At 39.4% G+C, this 20293-nt stretch overlaps 1 protein-coding gene across 1 annotated transcript in view; it reads right to left on the minus strand.

Annotated features, from left to right (window-relative positions):
- Positions 1–20293, minus strand: part of CCDC83 (coiled-coil domain containing 83) — a 37772-nt gene that overhangs the window by 11158 nt on the left and 6321 nt on the right. Inside the window, exons 3-6 of the mRNA XM_065883009.1 lie at positions 17452–17614; positions 14107–14274; positions 5965–6056; positions 3163–3231 (exon numbers count right to left, since the gene is read on the minus strand). Of these exons, the coding sequence (XP_065739081.1) occupies positions 3163–3231; positions 5965–6056; positions 14107–14274; positions 17452–17614 (492 nt within the window). The remainder of the gene's footprint in view (positions 1–3162; positions 3232–5964; positions 6057–14106; positions 14275–17451; positions 17615–20293) is intronic.

The following is a 20293-nucleotide window of genomic DNA, read 5'->3' on the forward strand; positions in this document are numbered from 1 at the left end:
TATAATTTTCAGATGTCAAAGGATGAGAAAAAAATCATAGTTAGAGGTTGTAAAAGAAGGAATTAATAGAATGTGTGACTAAGGGTTTGGCATACTTGGGAGGCAGCACACACAATTCTTGGTCTCCTGCCAAAGCTGGGTATGAGGGCCCATTTGGGGAGTTAAGTCCAATCTTTCAAGCTATGGCTATCCTGTGACATCATCTATCCCTGTAGAGTGCTAAGTAAGGTTCTCATCGATTGCTATCTCCCTCCCAGTCTTTTGAAATGTTAGGGAAATGAAAACTAGTTCCTTTTTATAGCCGTATAAATACCTTTAGTTTCTGGGGTAAGAAAGTATAAAGAAGGAAGTAGAAGACCTCTTTTCCTTCCCCGCCCCTGCTTCTCCCCAGATACCCAAGAAATGTATTTAAGAAATTGGGCAAGATAATTTAGTTAAAACTATTATAAGCCAGGGACCTAGGATCCTGAATAAAATGCATGCTCTTGAAATTTTCCCCTGCAAGATCCAAGTTAGCTTTATGCCTCCTCACGTTTGAAACTCTGATTGCTAACCTCTTTGAATCCCTTTGCCTAGTTTTTCCAGCTTTCCGTTTGTTGTTAGTCCAGGTTATTTGGAAATTTGAATTTTCTTCATGTTCCTAATAAGCATGCTAAATAAAACCAGATAATAAAAGTCATGCAATGGGACATCTCATTCTTCCCAGAGATGTCAGTTTTTGATTATTGTTGAAAGATAGTTAAATGGAGAAATGTTTGGGGGCGTTCCACTGTTAAATATCCCTTGTTACTCATTCTAAGCCTTCCTCAAAGAAATTAATTGACATACATTGTTCTATTTCCAGGCAATTTTCAATTACTGTGATAGTACTTATAACCAGAACTGGTTTAAATTAATTTTGTGAGTAAATTTAATGACAGCAAAAATGAATATTTGTTGAAATAAAGAGAAATTAAACATATTGAATTATATGATTTGTTCTTTATTAGTGAGCTCTTTTTGCTCATGATTCAGTTAAACTTGACATTTTTTCTGTCTTTTATTTCCACTGAATTATGAGAATTAAAAAATAAAACAAAATGTAATTTGTGGCTTTAGTAGGAAGGACCAAGGCACAAAATGGCCTTTCTTTTCAGTCGAATATAAACTTTTGTAGTTATTTTCTCTGAACTTAACATCTATGATATCTTATAAAAATTTAAGGTTTGAATTGTTAAATTATTATCACTAGGATCATACTGTTATATTTAATAAAAGTATAAGAACCAAGTTTCTCCCTAATATTCTTTAACTATTGAGCTCACCTTGAGTTTTTAAAGTTAATACTTATTTTTTAAAATTAAGGATTCATCTTGATTCGTTTTGGAAATAGTATGGATTCCTACTCACCATGACTTTATAAAGGCAATTTCAAGATAATTAATTGTCAATATCATAGAAAGCATATTGATTTTTAAATTCTTTTGTTTCCTAGACTAACCAACTCTTTTCAGTCAAATGGGAGCAAGGAAAATGGAAAAGAAGCTGATGGCAACATTTTTACCTCAGGTGTCTGAGCAGATGGCAATAAAAGAAATGAAGGAAAAGAATATCTAAGAAGAAATTTAATAAATTATGCTTCAGGTATGTTGAGTTTGAAATGCCTTTGCGACATCTGTGTGGAAATATTCAGTTATTGAATTGTATGAGCTGTTTGTATATTTTGGAAATTAAGCCCTTGTTGGTCACATCTTTTGCAAATATTTTCTCCCAGTCTGTAGGTTGTCTTTTCTTTTTGTTTGTGGTTTCCCTTGCTGTGCAAAAGCTTATACACTTGATTAGATCTCATTTGTTCATTTTGTTTTTATTTCTTGTACCTTGGGAAACTGACATAAGAAAACATTTCTATGATTTATGTCAGAGAATGTTTTGCCTGTGTTCTCTTCTAGTTTTATGGTGTCTTGTCTTAATATTCCATTTCGAGTTTTGTGTGTGTGTGTGTGTATGGTGTGAGGGTGTGTTCTAACTTCATTGATTTACATGCAGCTGTCCAGCTTTCCCAACACCACTTGCTGAAGAGACTGTCTTTTCCCCATTGTACATTCTTGCCTCCTTTGCTGAAGATTAATTGTCCATAGGTGTGTAGGTTTATTTCTGGACTCTCTTTTCTGTTGCATTGATCCACAGGTCTGTTTTTGCGCCAATACCACACTGTTTTGATTACTGTAGATTTGTAGTATTTTCTGAAGTCTGGGAGGGGTATGCCTCCTGCTATGTTCTTTTTCCTCAGGATTGCTTTGGCAATTCTGGGTCTTTTATGTTTCCATATAAATTTTAGGATTATTTGTTCTGGTTCTGTGAAAAATGTCATGGGTAATTCAATAAGGATTGCATTAAGTCTGTAGATTGCTTTGGGTGGTATGGCCATTTTAACAATATTAATTCTTCCAATCTAAGAGCATGAGGTATCTTTCCATTTCTTTGAATCATCTTCAGTTTCCTGTATTAATGTTTTGTAGTTCTCAGCATATGTCTTTCACCTCCCTGATGAGGTTTATTCCTAAGTATTTTATTTCTCTTTTTTGGTGCAATTTTAAAAGGGATTGTTTGTTTGCATTCCCTTTCTGATATTTCATTGTTAGTGTAAAGAAATATAACCCGTTTCTGTATGTTGATCTTGTATCCTGCCACCTTGCTGAATTCATTTGTCAGTTCTAGTAGTTTTTGTGTGGAGTCTTTAGGGTTTTCTATATATAGTATCATGTCATCTGCATATAATGACAACTTTACCTCTTCCCTACCAATTTGAATACCTAAAGAGGCAATTTAAAATAGCAGAGAATGAGGTTAAAATGATCCTTAAACCTTGCTCCCATCACCCATGAGGAAGCAGGGTCCAGAGGAAGGCCAGATCAGTTTTAGGACATAAAGAAGCTTTGCACACTTGAGTATGTTGTATGAATTGTAACACCAAAAATGATTTCTGTTTATTATTGAGATTATTTATGGTGTTCATTGAGTAACAACTTGTAATAAGATTAGGACTCCACTTGAATTTCATTTTACCTCAGTCAGTCATGGTTCCATGCTTTTCCCATGACTTCAGCTCATAAATAAAAGTCATTTCCAGTTCAAAAAAATGAGAAAGAAGAAATTGGCTTTGTTTCTAAAAATTCCACTTACCTCTTTTTTGAGCCAGTCATTCTCCCAGATCTCTCGATAGCTGCCCTTGTCAATGAACCTTATAGCATTCTAAAAGAAAAAAAAAAACAAAACTTTTCTGTATTAAAGAAGAGCTGCCACATAACATTTAAGAGTTTTAGCAATGGGGATACACAATCAACTTATCTGATCATTTAAAATTATGTTTTGCAATTACTTTGGAAATATACCTAAGAACTTTTGGTGCAGTTGTTCTTTCTTTATTATCCTATTGTATTGTTTTTGCTGATTTACATTGCCTAACACAGGTGATTGAGAGAACTGGACAATGGTTGTCCATTCAATTTGGCCTCTATTGTGACTGAATCTGACTGCCATGGTGAAATCAGTCATTAATTGATCTGCTCCACAATTAAGATGGTTAAACTGCAGTGATCAAACTTCCTTCAAGTTTATGGCCACAGACACAATTCAATATATAGCAAAGGCATGAATAGATTATATAAGTACCTTTTTAATTTGAAAGATTTCTGCATGTCAATAATAACAATATACATACTTACAAACCTAACAGCCAATAGTTTCAGGATAGCAGGCTGTAGCTAGATAGTCTCCTGGAGAAAGGCATTTTAGACAAAGCAAACAGGAAAATCCTTATTTTATCAGTAGGATCTTAAAATGTAAATTCATATTCAGTTACTAGGATATTTACAGTTTCACCCAAAGGAACTTTATAATGGATGACAGATTCTAGTTATATGTGAGGTACTTTTATATGGATACCGTGCTGCAAACGCAGGAACTGAAGGACATAACCACAAGAAGAAAAATATTCTGGTTCATAAACATGGATTGAAATAATTTAAAACTATGTTAAGGGTAAATTTGTGTAAGTCTTTGAAGTAGGAAGATGTGCAATACATTTCTTTTCTTTAAATCATGGTAATTGACCTAAGAGTGAACCTCCATTTCCTAGGAACCAGGGATTTTTATACTTCAGCTCCAACTGATAAGTCTAAAGTTTATTTGAACATAGAATTTTGTTTGAACAAAAGTAGGAAGTTACTCATAATTGAATTTAGTTGACTAATGGCTTAATTCACTAACAATAGAGTAGTGTTTTCAGCTTTGGCTACACATTAGAATCTCCCAGATACTTTGAAAAATCCAAAAGCCCAGGCAACATCCCAGGCCAATTACATGAGCATCTCTGTGGGTGGGACCCAGGACCCACCTGGGTTAAACAAATTTCTCAGGTGACCCCAATAGGCAGCCAAGGTTGCACAAAAGTAGTAGATTTTAGAAGTTAACACTTAAGATGGCCAGAGAAAATGAGGAAAATTCGTTCACGTGTGTGGGTGTTTGGCAGTATGTGGGGAAAAGAAAATGTACGATGTAATGATTAAGAGTAATGATCTGAAGAAGCTATCTTAACTCTCTATTCTGCCACATGCTCTGGGCAAGTTACAAAGTTTCTCTGTGCCTCTGTCTTTTTATTAGCAAGTCTTTCCCTGAACAGGATTGTTGAGAGACTTTAATGTAAAATGTTAGGAACAGTATTGGGAACAGTCTTCATTATATATTGAATGTACATACTGAGGGCATATTTGATCTACATATGCATTTTTAATCATCTTAACTATGATCAGATTACTTAATTGTTGATTTCACCATTTAATCATATTCAGTAACAAAGGGTCTGAATTGCATGGGCTGACAAAACCGTTGGTCAGTTCTCCACATCCTCTGTATTTGTGTTAATCAGTAAAATCATGCAGTAGAATAGTAACACTGAAAGAACAATTGAACCAACAGGGAAGCAACAAACAAAAGCAACTGAAATTCAGTGAAGAAAAGACCAGATGTTTATGACTCTGAAGAAAGAATGTTCCAGATAAAGAGACAATCCCAGCAGGGACCTCACTGATTTAGGAGACAGTCTGGAGACAGGGCAAGGGCAGTGAAAAGGAAAGAAAGTCAGGCATTTGGGGCAAAACAAAGATTAGAAAACATGAATTGGAAATTACTTCTCAAACATTTTTTTATATCCCCAATTTTTAAAGCTCCAGCAATGTAAAGTGTACTCTCTTAGGTTTGCATATGTAAGAAAGTACTTTTTAGACAAATTATATTTCATCCTATAATTCATCCAAAATCTAATTTAATAATTTGTTGTAGCCATTATTATTATACTTAAAAATAACTGAATATTAATTTACTGAGCTCTTGCTCTTATGAGGCACTATCAATCCTTATACTATTCGTTAAAGTTAAATATTATTATTGTCCCCTTTTTATAGATTAGGAAACCGAAGCCCAGAAAAGTCAAGTATAAATTCAGTTTATGCACCCAGTAAGTGGTAGAACTGTGATTTAAACTAAACTGCCTAATTGCAAAACACAAGTTTCTGACCGTTATAATACACCATGAGAAAGAAATGGGTGGGGGGAGGTTTGTTTTCTAAGGAAATTGAAATACAGACAGGAGAGGGTGAAATAGGTGAAGGGGATTAAGAGGTACAAACCTCCAATTATAAAATAAATAAGCCATGGGATGTAATGTACAGCATAAAGAATATGGTCATTAATAACTTTGTATGGAGACAGATGGTTACGAGACTTATCATGGTGATCATTTCATAACGTATGCAAATGTCAAATCCCTCAGTAGTACACCTGAAACTAACATTGCAGTTAAAATTTTGAAATTCTGTGTGAGAAGAATTATACATCAACTACATTTCAGTTAAAATTTTGAAATTCTGTGTGAGAAGAATAAAAATCTACTATCAGAAAAAAGAAAGAAAGAAAATTGAGATATACCTCTGTGGCCCATTCCTTCTTTTGGTTCAGTTGCAACAAAGTTTCTCTGATTATTCTCTTTCTATCATCTTCCAGGGTGATTTTATACTGTTCTTTAAAAAGAAAATTAGAAACCTTAAGATCCTAGGTAAAACTATGAAGTTATAAATTTTATTTTCCATGATCCCCACCTCTCCTTTCTATGTACTTTTTCTTTTCTGAATTTTCAAGGTACATTCTTACCGAAGCATCTGGTACCTCCAATTAGAAGAAATGCTCCAATAATTTACTAACACCTTAATGTGAATTCGTTTACGATGATATCTGTCTCATGAATAGTCATAGTTTTAAAGGATTGTCTCTCCAAAGGGAGAATTTCGAACACTTTAGTACCTATGCAGCCGTCTACTTTTCATATCACACAACTTCTGATTCTACCACATAAATATGAAGAGATTTGATTACACACTTGAGTGGCATCCTGTACATCTAACTCCTTCTAACTAATTTTCCAATATTCTTGGCATGCGTTTCCTGGGGCAGGAAAGACAGAATAAGGAGAGAGAGTAGGAGAGGGGCCGTGAAAGTCAGTAGACCCGTTCTGAGTTGGGTTCAGAGCAAGAAGGGAGAACAGAGATGAAGAAGTGCAGGATTCTCTATCCTCTCCAGATTTTCTTACATCATAAATGTCAGAATTGAGAGAGCAAAGGATCGTAAAATTGGGGGCCTTGAAAGATGCTGAGAGATCATATAATCAACACTTCTGTTTAAGGAAAGCAAGATGTAGTGACATGAAGGCTGCTTTAGAGAGTGGAGAGAAATAAAGCTGGATAAATGAGTCCAGTTTGTTCATTCATTTATTCAACGAATCATCATCAAGTTCTTTGGATGTGCATGACACTATTTAAGGCACTGGGAATATTGCCAAATAAGAGACAAAACTCCTGCCCTTATGACATGTACATCCTAATGGGGAAGCAAATGAATAATATTTCAGGTGGTGAGGTGTGTGATGAAGAAAAACTAAAATTCTCTGGTTTAGATAGGGTGATCAGAGAAAGCTCTTTTGAGGAGGTAACATCTGAGCAAAGACTGAATACAGTGAGGTAGTCAGTAGTGTGCAACAGGAGGGCAGTGTACCCTCCAAATCTAAGAATCGCCAAAGTTAGTTGTGCTTTATGATAACATCTATGTTATGTGTCCCCATTAGATGTGTTTTATGTATAACATTTGAAGCATAATTACTTGGAAGTCAGAAAGTATCTTCCCATACAAATGATGTTGACAATTACGGTTGCTAGATATTTGGACTGGTCCACAGAGACCCATTTAACTTATTCTATAATGAAACAATAGTATTGTACTGAGAGTGTTGTGGAACATAGCTGCCATTTAGGACATTGTTTCAAACGGAAAAATATCTTCACAGACCAAGTCAACCAAAGCCAACTCTAAGAACTCTTGAGGATCTTAGGCTCCAGGGAAGGAGATCTGCAGGTCTGATCTTTCCATAGTTTAGAGCCAATCTAAGGCTCTGGAAAGCGGGGCAGGGAGCTAGGCAGGAGTTATTCAGCCCTCCTGGTATTTTGTACTGGCATAACTGCTTCCCCTATTCAAGGAAAACTCTGAGCAGAGTGTAAAAACTTCTCTTCCATATCTTTCTATTACCGCAGTCCCTGGAACACAACAGATACTGAAAAATATTTTGAAGAAAATGAACTTTGGCCAGCTGCACGTCTTTGGAAGGCAGTGATCTGAGCTTTCAGCGCCAGGATAGAAGCAGCAAACAATGGCAACTTTGGTGAGGGAAAGGGAGAGTCGAAGGAGGGAAGGGGCGAGCTCTCCCAGGCTGTGGAGTGGCCAGAAAGGAGGCTGGGAACCATCAGTTTCTACCTCCAGTTCCAGAGCTGGAACAAGAGTGGCTGAGGTTTATAAACAAGAGTTCATTGGGTTTTGGGTCGAGTCTAACTTGACATCTGGAGAATAAGAAAATGGACATCTTCATTATTCCAACCTACACATATATATGGATATATATATGGATATGTGTGTGTATGTATATCAGTCTATCTGTATAAAACCTGTATTTTTCTTAATCCCATTCAAAGTAATTGCTTGAATGTTTTAATCATTCCAATCTCATTTCTGATGGATTGTTTTTTTCAGTTCAGTATCTAGTCCACTAGACTAATGCTAGATATTTATTTAAAATTTCTACCACACAAAATACGACAATCAATCTAAAAGTTGCAGTGCATCAGGAGTTGAGCTATAATGGATTTTACATTCTTAGCATCTGAAAGAAAACATAAAAACTGGAGCTTGATAACATTATATATTAATTATTTGCTATAAATCATAAAAAATGGATTACCAAATATGCTCTGGGTAAAGTTGTAGCTCTCCCTCATGTTAATACTGAAAAAGCGATAATAACATCCAGCTCTGTTCCAAATTCCATATACAACTCTATGGACTGTTTTTCTTCTCCAAAGCAGGGGAGCTAGCACAAGGGAGGATGTGAAAATCTCCCTGTTATCCTTTGAAATTCAGATGATGCTTCAGGTAGCAACTATTAACCACACATTTGTGAATTCGGCCATAGAAACTGGGAGTATGTAAAAGTCTCCTTCCCAGAAAAGTTTGGAACACTGCAAATGGGAGCTTGGGAGATTATGACTTTGTGCCTTTAGACTCCTGGCTGCTCGGATGCCCGGTCTAATATGGTCACTTCTCAGAAGCCGACCACACTTCTCAGAGGCTGAAGCTTGCTTTGCATTGTTCTCTTTTCCTTGTTGTGTGTGGCTCTGCTTTGGCTGTGCTCCACGGCTTTTTAGGAGTCTGTTCACTCTTCACACACTTCCGGGTGTCACCCAGCTTCACTGTGCCAGTGACTTCCTTTGAGCCCCCTCTGGAGAAAACCAAGCAAGGGCAGGTGGCAACACTGGCCATGTAGCAGTTTCTTCAGGCAGAGTGAATGTTAGAGAGCCCTCCCTACTTCGCTGCATCACAGAGCTGGGAGGACTTATTTGAAGCATAAGGGTTTGGGTCTGACACACACCTGTGTTCAAATCCCATTTCCACTGCTTACTAAATCTGTGAGTTTAGTTAAGGCAATTAACTTCTCCGGGCCTCTGTTTCCTCATCTTTAAACTGGGCACAATGGTATCCAACTCAAAGGAACTTGTACGAGTTGGATGAGATACGGTATAGAAAAGCAGGTGCTGGGACTGTGAGTTCTGTTGGAGATCTCTGAGGTACTCTCACTTTACAGGTGAGGAAACTAGCATTCAAAGAGGTGGACATGAACCCAAGTGTTTTAACTCACTGTTAGTGTACAAAGAAACTTTTCAGGATCCCTGTCCCATGCACCTGGTCAAGGACAAAAGTAAAAACTCTCTGTGACTCTAATATCTGATGATTTGTAATAACCCATACTTTCTCCATTCCTGAGCCTAATCTAAGGTTCCCTTTCCTTTTATTGAGAGAAAGAGCCTTGTCCTGGTTTTATCAGTGACTGTGTTTTCTACACCCTATATCCCGACATCTCCTTCTAGCTGAAGTTCAGGGAAGCAGCTCCAGGTTCTTCCTCCCCATGCCCCTAGGGCTCAGGGTGGCTACTGAATAAGATAGGTTGGACAGCTGACCAAAGAATGGTTTGTGCTGGGGCCAACTGATGACCCATGAGGAGGCATGGACGAAGGTCTTTGGTCACCTTTGACTAGGTAGGTGATCACACTGGCTCTTTTCAGAATCTGGGTTGGAGAATACTGCAAGAATTGGTCTGTGGGAAGCAAGAAGAGAATGGGGACAGGCACAAAGAGCAAAGCAGAGGGGCCAGAAGAGGGACAGTCACAGACCATGAGTGACAAATGTAGGGAGGAGCATCCCTAGAGCCACCACTGATCTGATGGCCTTCTGTTTCCATCTTCAGTCCTCCCATTCTTCAGTACAAGTGTTACATCCAACAAACATGATCATGGGACATCAAGAAACCTTATTTTTCTCTCTTGCCTTTAAAATTCATACTGTGAGGCTAGAAGCTCTCTCTCAGTAAGATACATGGCAATCCTATGACTTTTCTGGTTCCTTTGTGATAACAAAATATCTTCCAATCAGAAATTAATATGTCTAGTCTTTATAATAATTGAAATTTTAAGCTTCATTTAAAGTTATGGCTGTTCCCTTCCTAGCTTAAACCTACTACCATTTCCTCTGACTTGAACTTCTATGCCTTCTCCCTCAGGGCTGAAGGGGAGCCTGGAAAGGGACAGGAAAGCACTCACTTGACTGATACTAGCTCAAGCTGATGTCCCATTTTCTGGGTCTAGTTAGCATTTAAGATTGATTCTCCTCTCTTGGGGGTGGTTTTTGTAGGTTCTCCGGAGGACCGCCTCCCCCATTGCTAGTTATATTTTACCTGCATGCCCTTGATACAGGGGAAATACTGCCCTTGGAGGTTGGCTAATGACTCTTCCTTTGGCCTCTGGGTCTCAGTTTCCTCCTCCCTCCCACATAGACAGGCTCCTGTTTCTCTTTGGGGGCACCATGGCCCCCCTCATCAGCCCTCAGGCAAGATTTAACAGGACTGCCTACCAGCTCTCTTTCACAACCGGTCCACAGGAAACACTCCTTGCTTTGCCACAACAAGCTCTGGAAGTGCAGGCTGCTACAGGCTGAAAGTCTCTGACCCCCCACCCGCGCCCGCCCCAGATTCTTAGGTTGAAACCTAATCCCCAATGTACTGGTATTTGGGTGGTCGTTAGGTCAGGAGGGTAGAAGCCTCATGCATGGAATTAGTGCCCTTATGATAGAGACCCCAGAGAGTTGCCTCGCCCTTTCACTACGTGAGGTTACAGCAAATAGAAGGCATCGATGAACCAGGAAGCAAGCTCTCACTGGGCACCGAATCTGTCAGTGACTTGATCTTGACTTCCCAGCCTCCAGAACTGTGAGAAATAAATTTCTGTCATTTGTAAGACACCCAGTCTATGGTACTTTGTTATAGAGGCCTGAATGGACTAAGACACAGGCCCAGCCCAGGGCAGCAGCTGCCGACCTCTTCTTTGCTCTGATGTTAGAACAGTTTCCTAGTCAGCCACTTATCCCATAGATTTTTTTCAGGGATGAGTCATAAACTAGATCTCAGTGTCCCCCCACCCCCACCCCAAACTGCAGGGAACACATGTTGAAGAATCTGAAGAATTTCCTTTAAAGACCTTGCGACTTGATTTGAGATGAAGGAGGAATTACCCTTCACCTGCCCCTTTGGGGGACTGTGTACAACTTACAGCACACCAAGAGCTCTTTCCAAAAACTGTCTCCTTATTTCCAACAGTCTTTTCATGGCTTCCTCAACTTCTTTTATAGACTGGAATTCAGTGGTTGAAGGTGTGAAACCAGTTTTCTGCCTCATCATATTGGCAGTCTGCCTGGCGATATCTCACTTTACTTTGAAATGTGGTATCCATTATATAGACAACCAGGTTTAAACTGAGACTAAACAAGTTTCATTTTAATATCATGTTTCACTTACAATAAAGCCCCTTTCGACTAAAGTACTTGTTCCTTGCAATTAAAGCAGTCTAGCTAACACAAACTCCATGATCATGGGTGTGGGAGGAGAATTCTAGGAAAGTCATGGAAGAAGGAGAGAGGTGAGAGGAAAAGAAGAGATGGTGGTAATAAGACTTCAGATAAATTTAATTTAGGAGTTCTACTCATATTCATTGTGCCCAGTTAGTGGCCCCCAAGGTGCTTTAATCATCCCCAGGCAGAATTGCTGCTGCATGGTTAGGAGAAGTGCCTAAAACTAATGGCAAATAAGATAAGCCCATAACAGCCATTATCCCATGACACTTAAAACAGGCTATACGCCAAGGCTCAACCAGCAGCATATAAATATTACCCCTACCCCAAAGTTGGATACAATAGCATGAAATTTTCAGCTCAAAGAAATCATCCAAATTTCTAATCAGGATAACGGGTTAAGTTTATATGAGAAGATCACTCTTCCTACTTAAAAACCATAAAATAAAGGAATGCTGGAAAAATTATTTTAAAAATTTTAAGCATACTAGGACAGTAACAATTTTTAAAGTGTGGTATTGTTGCACAAATACATAGATCCATGGAACAGAATAGAAACGACAGAAAGAGATCCAAATACACATGGGAAATGAAAGTATGATAAAGTTAGCATTTTGGATCATAGGGTAAAAATGGCCTATTTAATAGGTGATGTTGGGACAACTGGAAAGCCATCTGGCAAAAAATAAGGTTGGTTTCCTATCTCACACAAAAAAATCAGAGATTAAATATAAAAATGAAGCCATAAAAAATTCTAGAAGAAAAATATTAGAGAATGTATTTGTAATATCAGAAATCATAAAATCAAAGTGATAACTTGGGCACTATAAAACTATAAAATTTCCGCATACAAACACTGCATAAACGAAAGACTAATGACAAATGGGAAAAATATTTGCATCTTATATCACAGTTAAAGAGCTAATTTCCTTGAAATGTAAAGAGCTCCACAGCACGATAGAAAAATGGGCAAAGATGTGAACAGAAAGGAAATTCATATGGTTCTTGAACTTATAAAAAGATATTCACTGTTGCTTATAGTAAGAGAAATGGAAATTAAAGCTACAATGAGATACCATTTTCTACCTATAAGACTGGCAAAGAACGAAGAGGTGGATCACAACCCCTGTTGTTGAAGAAGTGGGAAAACACACATCCTCACCACCACCAGACGGAGTACACCTGGTACAACCTCTACGCAGGGCCATGCCTATCAGTGTAAAAATGAATAGGCTGTTTGGGCCAGCCATTTCCCTTTAGAGATACACATAACTGAAATTACATACATACGAGGGTATTCATCGTAGTAAAATGAGATTGTGTAAGGATAGTCACTGCAGTATTATTTGTAATAGTAAAAGATGGGAAACAACCTAAATGCTTATGAGTAGGGGACTTTAAAACATTATGGTACAACAAAACAAAGTAGCCGTTGGGAGGATGAGGAAGTATTAATATGTACTCATCTATAAGGATGTCCATATTGTTACCTGAAAGAGCAAGTGAAAAATTGCATCTGTGGCATGCTGCTTGTGACATATATGTACATACTGAAACATGCATGGACTCTTTCTGAAAGGTTACATAAGGAACTGGTAATAGTGTTTTTATCTAGAGGAAGGATCTCAGTGGCTGGGGGATTGACAGGGGTAGGAGGGTGTCACTCTTACTTTCTTCTTTAGGGAAGGAGAACCTTTTGAAAAATTGTAACTGATTTGGGGCCAAATTTACACTACCACTGTGGTACAGAGGCCCTGAGCTGAGAAACTTACATAAAAATTGGTCTAGAAGCAGACTGACTGGACAGAGCCTCAGAGGGGATAGTGGGAACAACCCCGAATGAACGCTCCTTCCACAAAACAGGGTACCATTACCAGCTGGGCTCAGAACTGCCATCCACCCACAGTGTTCTTTCAGGCCAGATTTCTCCTGTTTGTTCTACCCTAGGACTTTCTTGTCTCTGTCTGGTGTTCTTTTAAGCCACTATGCCTCAGTGACAGACAGCTGGCCAGCCTCATGGTTCCCAGCTCTGATCCTGGTAAGATTCATTATGCCCGAGACCACCCTGCTCCATACCCTCTTCACTTCCTGTCTCATGTTTGTTCTCCAGTCCCCCCCCCCCCCGCCGTCTGCAACTTAGCATTTACTTGGCCATTTTTCTATAACGATTCTGGTTGTCCAGCCTGGGTGGGTTGCCTCAGCTTGCCTCAGGTGAATTCCTTCTCTAATATAACCCCTTCCCAGGACCCTCCCACCTTGGTGGAATTGGCCCAGACCCAGGTGTGAGAGCAGGCAGACACCCACCCACTGAATGAAGCTTCTTTCTCAAAGTCGGTTGCAGGGTTTCTACACACACAGAGGCACACACTCCCATCCCTTTACTTCCCCTGCTCAGTTCCATAGGTGGTCCTGGGATGGTTTCTTTACTTCCTCCCTTCACCTGATCCTTAGGCTCCTAAGCTGACAGCTGAGAGTAACGGATGATTCAGGGGGTACCCGTTTCTTTCTTCCACCAAATGTCTGCCCCTGAAAGATTTTTTTTATTGAATCTGAACCAGCTTTCTTGCAACTGACCTGACATTTTCTCAGCATTCTCTTTAACTCTGTTGATGTCATTCTGTAAGGAGGTAATGAGTTTAGCATGTTGTTCACTCCCTACATTCTTGTACTCCTCCCAATATTCTTTCTCACTGAGTTTCTCAAGAAATAGTTTCTCAGCGTTATTTATTTGGATGCGCATATCTGTTGAAAGAAAATCGAGACTTTCTGTCATTTCTATTGTCCTTGCAACCATTATATGTTGCAATCTGTTTTTGTGAAGTTAAGGTCTGCTGTGAAAATATCAACTCTTAAATACTATTTTATATCTATAATTTAGGGAAATCTAAACTATTCAAACTATTGTTTATCTATCCCTCATGATTCAAAATCTAAGTAAAATTAAACTTCCAATTATAAAGTAGTTGTGTGGTTTGGGGCTGTGATTGAGAGCTCTAACATGCAATCAACCTATATGCCTAGGGACCCACAAGCTTAAATTATGCCTGTGATAGCTTGATAAGTGTCCTGTTTTGTACAATATATTATGTCGCATATACTTTTTATTAGTGAATTGTCATTTTTCTGGTCATTATGTGTCTGGGCAAAGTGATTTCAACTTAACATCCTTACACAGTACTTGGCGACCATTTTTGTAGGTAAGTTGTTTGATTCCATCATTTAAAGTTCAATTGTTTGAGCTTCCCTTGTGTGAAATGATAGCATAATAGTCATAATAACCTGCCTTCCCCTAACCCCACACAGTGAGACTTCAGAGTGAAAGATAAGTTCCCCAGTTACGTGTGTACAAATATGGAGCCCTCTCAATCATATAAACTTTCAGCTTGCCCTGGTGTACTTCCTACACATGATATTCTACTCAGTCTTTAGGCTGAGTATCAATTCAGCTGCTGAATATTCTGGAAAAGGCAGCATTACAAAAAGCCAGGTCCGATGAAGTGAATGGCTGTTTGGCGCACTACCACGCACCGTCTTGTTTGAGAGCCCCTGAGGGCAAGACCACGTCTTACTCATCTCTGTCCACCCAGCACTTGGCACAGAGTCTGGCAATTAGTTGGTGCTCAATCGATGTTTATGACTGAAGCATCCCATTCAGGCCAGAGAGGTGTTCTTCAGTCCAAAGGTCCAGGAGTTCTCTAGACATGTCTTTTTCCAAGACATGATAATATATATATTTTAATATATACTTAATATATTAAGAATATAAGATAATATATTTTAAACTCCCTTAACAAATGGTACTTGTTATTATCATTAAACAATTAAGAACACTGCTCCCCAGTGATCAGCTGTCCTCCGATGTGGGCAGACTGTTGCTGTCTCAGCCCTGCACCATGTTCAGTCTTTGTGGGGAGGGTTGATTGATGTCACTGAAGCTTTTGAAAGAGAGGGGGGTGTAGTGGCTGTTGCTCTACTTTCCCAGAACCCCTCTCTCCCTTCCCTTCTAGTAACACATGTCTCCTGTCCCTTGTCATATAAGTAGACCGATTACAGTCGCCCCTTCTCCTGGCTTTAGGGATTGGTCCAGGGCTGAGCAGGTGCCCCAAGCTGGGCAAATGCTCGGAGTCCTCCCCTAGAAATATTTTCACTGGTGGAAAACATGTCTCTTTTGTCTCCACTTTGAGGTTATAAGGATGTAAGTTCAGAGGTGTCTCTGGTCAGAATTCCAGCCTCATGGGGAGAACATTCTCAGAAAAAGGAGCCAACTTTCAGGGGGAAGGCAGAGAGAGAATACGTGTAAGAGGAGCAGCGGGTGGAGGGGGAGGAGGTGGGATAAAAGAGGGAGGGTGATGCAGGGGGAGAGAGGGGGGCAAGAGAGGGAAATTAACAAAAAGACGCTGAGATCTGACAGCATGTGAGGCTCTGGGTCCAGGTCAGTAGCACCCTGCCTTTTCTGTTCGGTTACATGAAAAAATTAACATCTTCTTTATGCTTGGACTAGTTTAGATTGGATTTTTATCCTTGCAACCGAAAGAGTCCTAACTAAACATTGGAAGAAGGGAGTTCTGTCAGCACTTCTCAAACTTTACTGTGCACAGGACTCCCCTAGGATCCCGTCCAAATGCAGATTCTGATTCAGCAGGTCCGGATGGGGGTCTGAGGTTCAGTACTATCACAAGCTGCCAGGTGAAGCTCCAGCTGCTGCTCCACGGACCAAACTGAGTCGAAAGTGACTGACTACCTGGTACAAAATGTCACTGCCTCAGGGATCCTTTGTAGACACATCCGTTCTCTCTTTCCTTCTCTTCCTCAGCGTCTGTGGGCTTCTTTCTTCCTTGGACCACTGCACACGCCCAGCCCTCCTGTTCTTAGTCACCCAGCACGTCCCCAGTCTTGTATGACACACATACCCCAGCACTCAGCCCAAACCACAGACAGGCACACCTTAACTAACCGGGCCCATTCCCTTTGAAGGCAGTTTAGGGAGCACATCTAAGTCTCTGCTTTGGTCTCACACCCATCTCAAGGGTTTGACTTCTTAAAGCATTCCTTCCAAACATAAGCAGAGCTCTCCTAGACAGGAGCCCGACCAGAAAATACGTCTACCACCTCATGACATCACTGTTGTTCACGCAGGGACTTGGCAGGAGGAGGCTTATGGGAAAGTTTTAGAGACCCCCCTAAAAATGAAATTTGCTGATTGACCTTTGGCGTTGGTAACTATTTCTTTCAGAATAACAAATACCTACAAAGGGAATGCCTGCTCTGCGCCAAGCGCTTGGGTAAGGAGGCTCTCTAAAATGCTTGGGGAAACTCAAGAAAATCTAGTCCCTTTTTTTGCCTCTCAGATTCTAATACTGCTTCCTGAGAGCACTCAAGTCTCTCCCTTGTTTTCCAGCTTCCTAGCTGAGATGGTATTTATAGAGGTTCTGGCAAAAGTTTTAGAAATCTGAGCAGCAAGTTTATGATGAAGGGATAGGATTTTTTTTTTTTTTTTTTTGCGGTACGCGGGCCTCTCACTGCCGTGGCCTCTTCCATTGTGGTGCACAGGCTCCGGACGCACAGGCTCAGTGGCCATGGCTCACAGGCCCAGCCGCGGCATGTGGGATCTTCCCGGACCGGGGCACGAACCCGTGTCCCCTGCATCGGCCCGCGGGCTCTCAACCACTGCACCACCAGGGAAGCCCTGTCTTTGTTTTTGATCACTGCCCTTACTCCTCCGCCTCGCTTGGCTTCAGTATCTCCGCCCACTTTATTTCCCTGTCTCGTCCACTTACTTATATGTGTTTGTGGTTGTGGTGATGATGTCATTTGAAATGTGTTCACAGCCTTTTGAACATATTAGGAGACAAAAGCATTAATACGTTCAAGAAATAACTTGATACAGCTTTATGATAATTTTCTAAGTTTCTAAATCACCTTTCAAGTTTTGTTCCTGGTCTCTTACAAACTTCCATTTTTCCTTCATTGCTTCTTCAACTTCCTCTCTTGTTACAACTGCTAATCCCTTTGACTTCTCCTCACTCAGTTCCTTTAGTAGGTTCCTTATGTGCCAAATCTGTTCATCCTTTAAGCGTTTATTCTGTCATGAATATCAACAGTTGTTAATTACATCTGCTGAAGTACTTCCATTGATTTCCCTCAAATAGAGTTACACATTGAGGTTTGCAAAATGAGAGATATTTAATGAAATAAGTTATTCAATAACATGTCTAAAGAACATATGGAAGACTCAAAAATTAAACCCATCAATACAGTAATCACTGAAGAGAAAGTTACATATTAAAACCTGCGTTATTAATCTGCCAGTCTATCACCCTATCATAGGATCGGTGAACATTAAAATTAGATTTCAGAGGTCAGTTTCTTCAACTCCCACAAACACCTTGCTTTTCTAGGAAACATCGTTCATTTAGTCAATATTTATGGGGCATCTACCATATGCCAGGTAGTCTTCTAGACACTAGGAATATATCAGTGAACAAAATAGACAAAAGTACTGCTCTTGTGGAATTTACATTATTCTTTGTTTTTCTCACAAATGACCCTAATTCTCTTGTTCTGCGGTGATGGTTACTATTTCAATACTCCACACCTGAAGTATGGACTGTGTTCCTTTTGTGAATATCCCACCTATGTTTCCAAGTTTCTTACTTAATCAACTTAGAGGTTATTCTTGTCCTTGCTAGCTTATTATGTATATGTAGAGATATTTTACTGTGTGTGAACTTAATACCTTTTCCTTGTAATCTTCTTAGCCTCCCTTTAAGTTTTAATCCTCACTTTCCTGGTGTCTCTCCTTCAATTTCTTAAACCTAATAAAATGCACATACTTAAAATATTCTAATACTTCTTTTAAAAATTATTTTCCTATAATTTAACATTCTCTTTACTATAGCTTTTTCAACGTTATATTTTATTTCTGATATTCACATCTTTTATCCTCTTAACCTACATGGATACTCTACTGGAAGAGTATTTTCTTTCCCAAAATTTATTCTCTGGGCCAGTGATTCGCAGACTTCAATGTGTATACGCAACACTTGGGGACCTTTTTAAAATGCAGATTCTGGTTCAGTAAGTTTGGTATGAAGCCTGCAATTCTGCACTTCTGATAAGCTCCAGGTGATGCCAAGCCTGCTGGCCCACAACCCACAGTTTGGGTAGCAAACTTCTTTCAGGTAATCCAAATATCTGTGATTTATTGATAGTACTACTGCCTACTAAAACTCAATTCTTTAACACTTAATCCAACAAACTTTAAAGCTGAAGGCTGAAACATTTGATTTCTAGTTTAATAAACTCCCTGGACAGGATTATGTAACCTTACTGCTCTTTAAGTTATTCCACAGGCTGCGTGACATTATTGTCATTTCAGTGCATTAGAATTTTAATTTAAAACTTTGATAAGCTGAAAGAAAGCAACAGACAATTAACTTTATGATGATGCTCAGTATTGAGAAATACAGGCCAAAAAAAAAAAAGACTGGGACTGGACAGGCTTTGAGTGATTAAAAAAAAATGGAAATAAAGATTAAAAAGATATGGGCTTCCCTGGTGGCGCAGTGGTTGAGAGTCCGCCTGCCGATGCAGGGGACATGGGCTCGTGCCCCGATCCGGGAGGATCCCACGTGCCGCGGGGTGGCTGGGCCCGTGAGCCATGGCCGCTGAGCCTGCGCGTCCAGAGCCTGTGCTCCGCAACGGCAGAGGCCACAACAGTGAGAGGCCCGCATACCGCAAAAACAAAACAAAACAAAAGGTTAAAAAGATATGATATTCAAAATTTGGTCGTTTAACTTCTCTGATCTTTTGTTTGTAATATTCTAAAGTATCATAATTCTGTCTCTGAAGAATTTTTAGTACCGAAGGGTTCATAATATGATATATCTGAAAACTGAATCTCTTTCCTTCTGTGTAAAATCTTATTGGGCATGATGTAAGCAGGAATGGTGGAATAAGACTTCTGAAAATCCTCTCCTTCATAAGAGCAATGAGAAAAAGTTGGCAAAAATTGTCAAAATCAACTTTTCAGAACTCTTGAAATTAAAGGCTTTGCAGTAACTTCCAGGGAGTGTTTATTCAAGAAAAATGGTTGAATCTTGGTAAGGACAAGTGAGCTTTGTGGCATTTTAACGTGCCCTAAAAACCAAAAGCCCAAGGTTACGGTAAAAACCAGCAACTTAGCAGCCTGGGGTTGAGGGTCATGGAGAGAAGTGAGGGGAACAGAACTCTTCCAAAGCTCAATTCCCAAATAACAGTCATTATTTGACCTATCTGGTAATTCCCTGGAAAATCCCACTGGGAAACCTTGTCTTTATTTGACCTGAGTCAGAGCTTACCCAGTGTGTGACCAGCCTTTTCCCAGATTGATGTTGGTCAAAAACAATCAGAGGCAGATGTTTGTCAAAAACAATCAACAATTGTTGAACATTACAGCTCCCTGAGGCGGTAATAAAAGTTGAGGTAAACAACAAGCTGACCAAAAAACTTTAAAAGAAAGCAGCAGATGAGATGTCCATGGAGAGCTTTGAAAGCTCTGACATATTCTAAAAGGCCACATGCATGTATAGGGCATATATATAAATTTAATAACATCTATATTAAACTTCCCAAATCCTGTGTGAATTTCAAATAGAAAGGAAATGTGTCTGACAATGTTATAAAATTCGCTATGTCTGAAAAATTATTTTGAGCTGCATACCAAAATAAAATTTATTTAAATATATCCACCAATATGCTAAAAAATGACATTTATCTTACG

This window comes from Phocoena phocoena, chromosome 8 (assembly GCF_963924675.1).
Source record: "Phocoena phocoena chromosome 8, mPhoPho1.1, whole genome shotgun sequence".
NCBI classification, from domain to species: domain Eukaryota; kingdom Metazoa; phylum Chordata; class Mammalia; order Artiodactyla; family Phocoenidae; genus Phocoena; species Phocoena phocoena.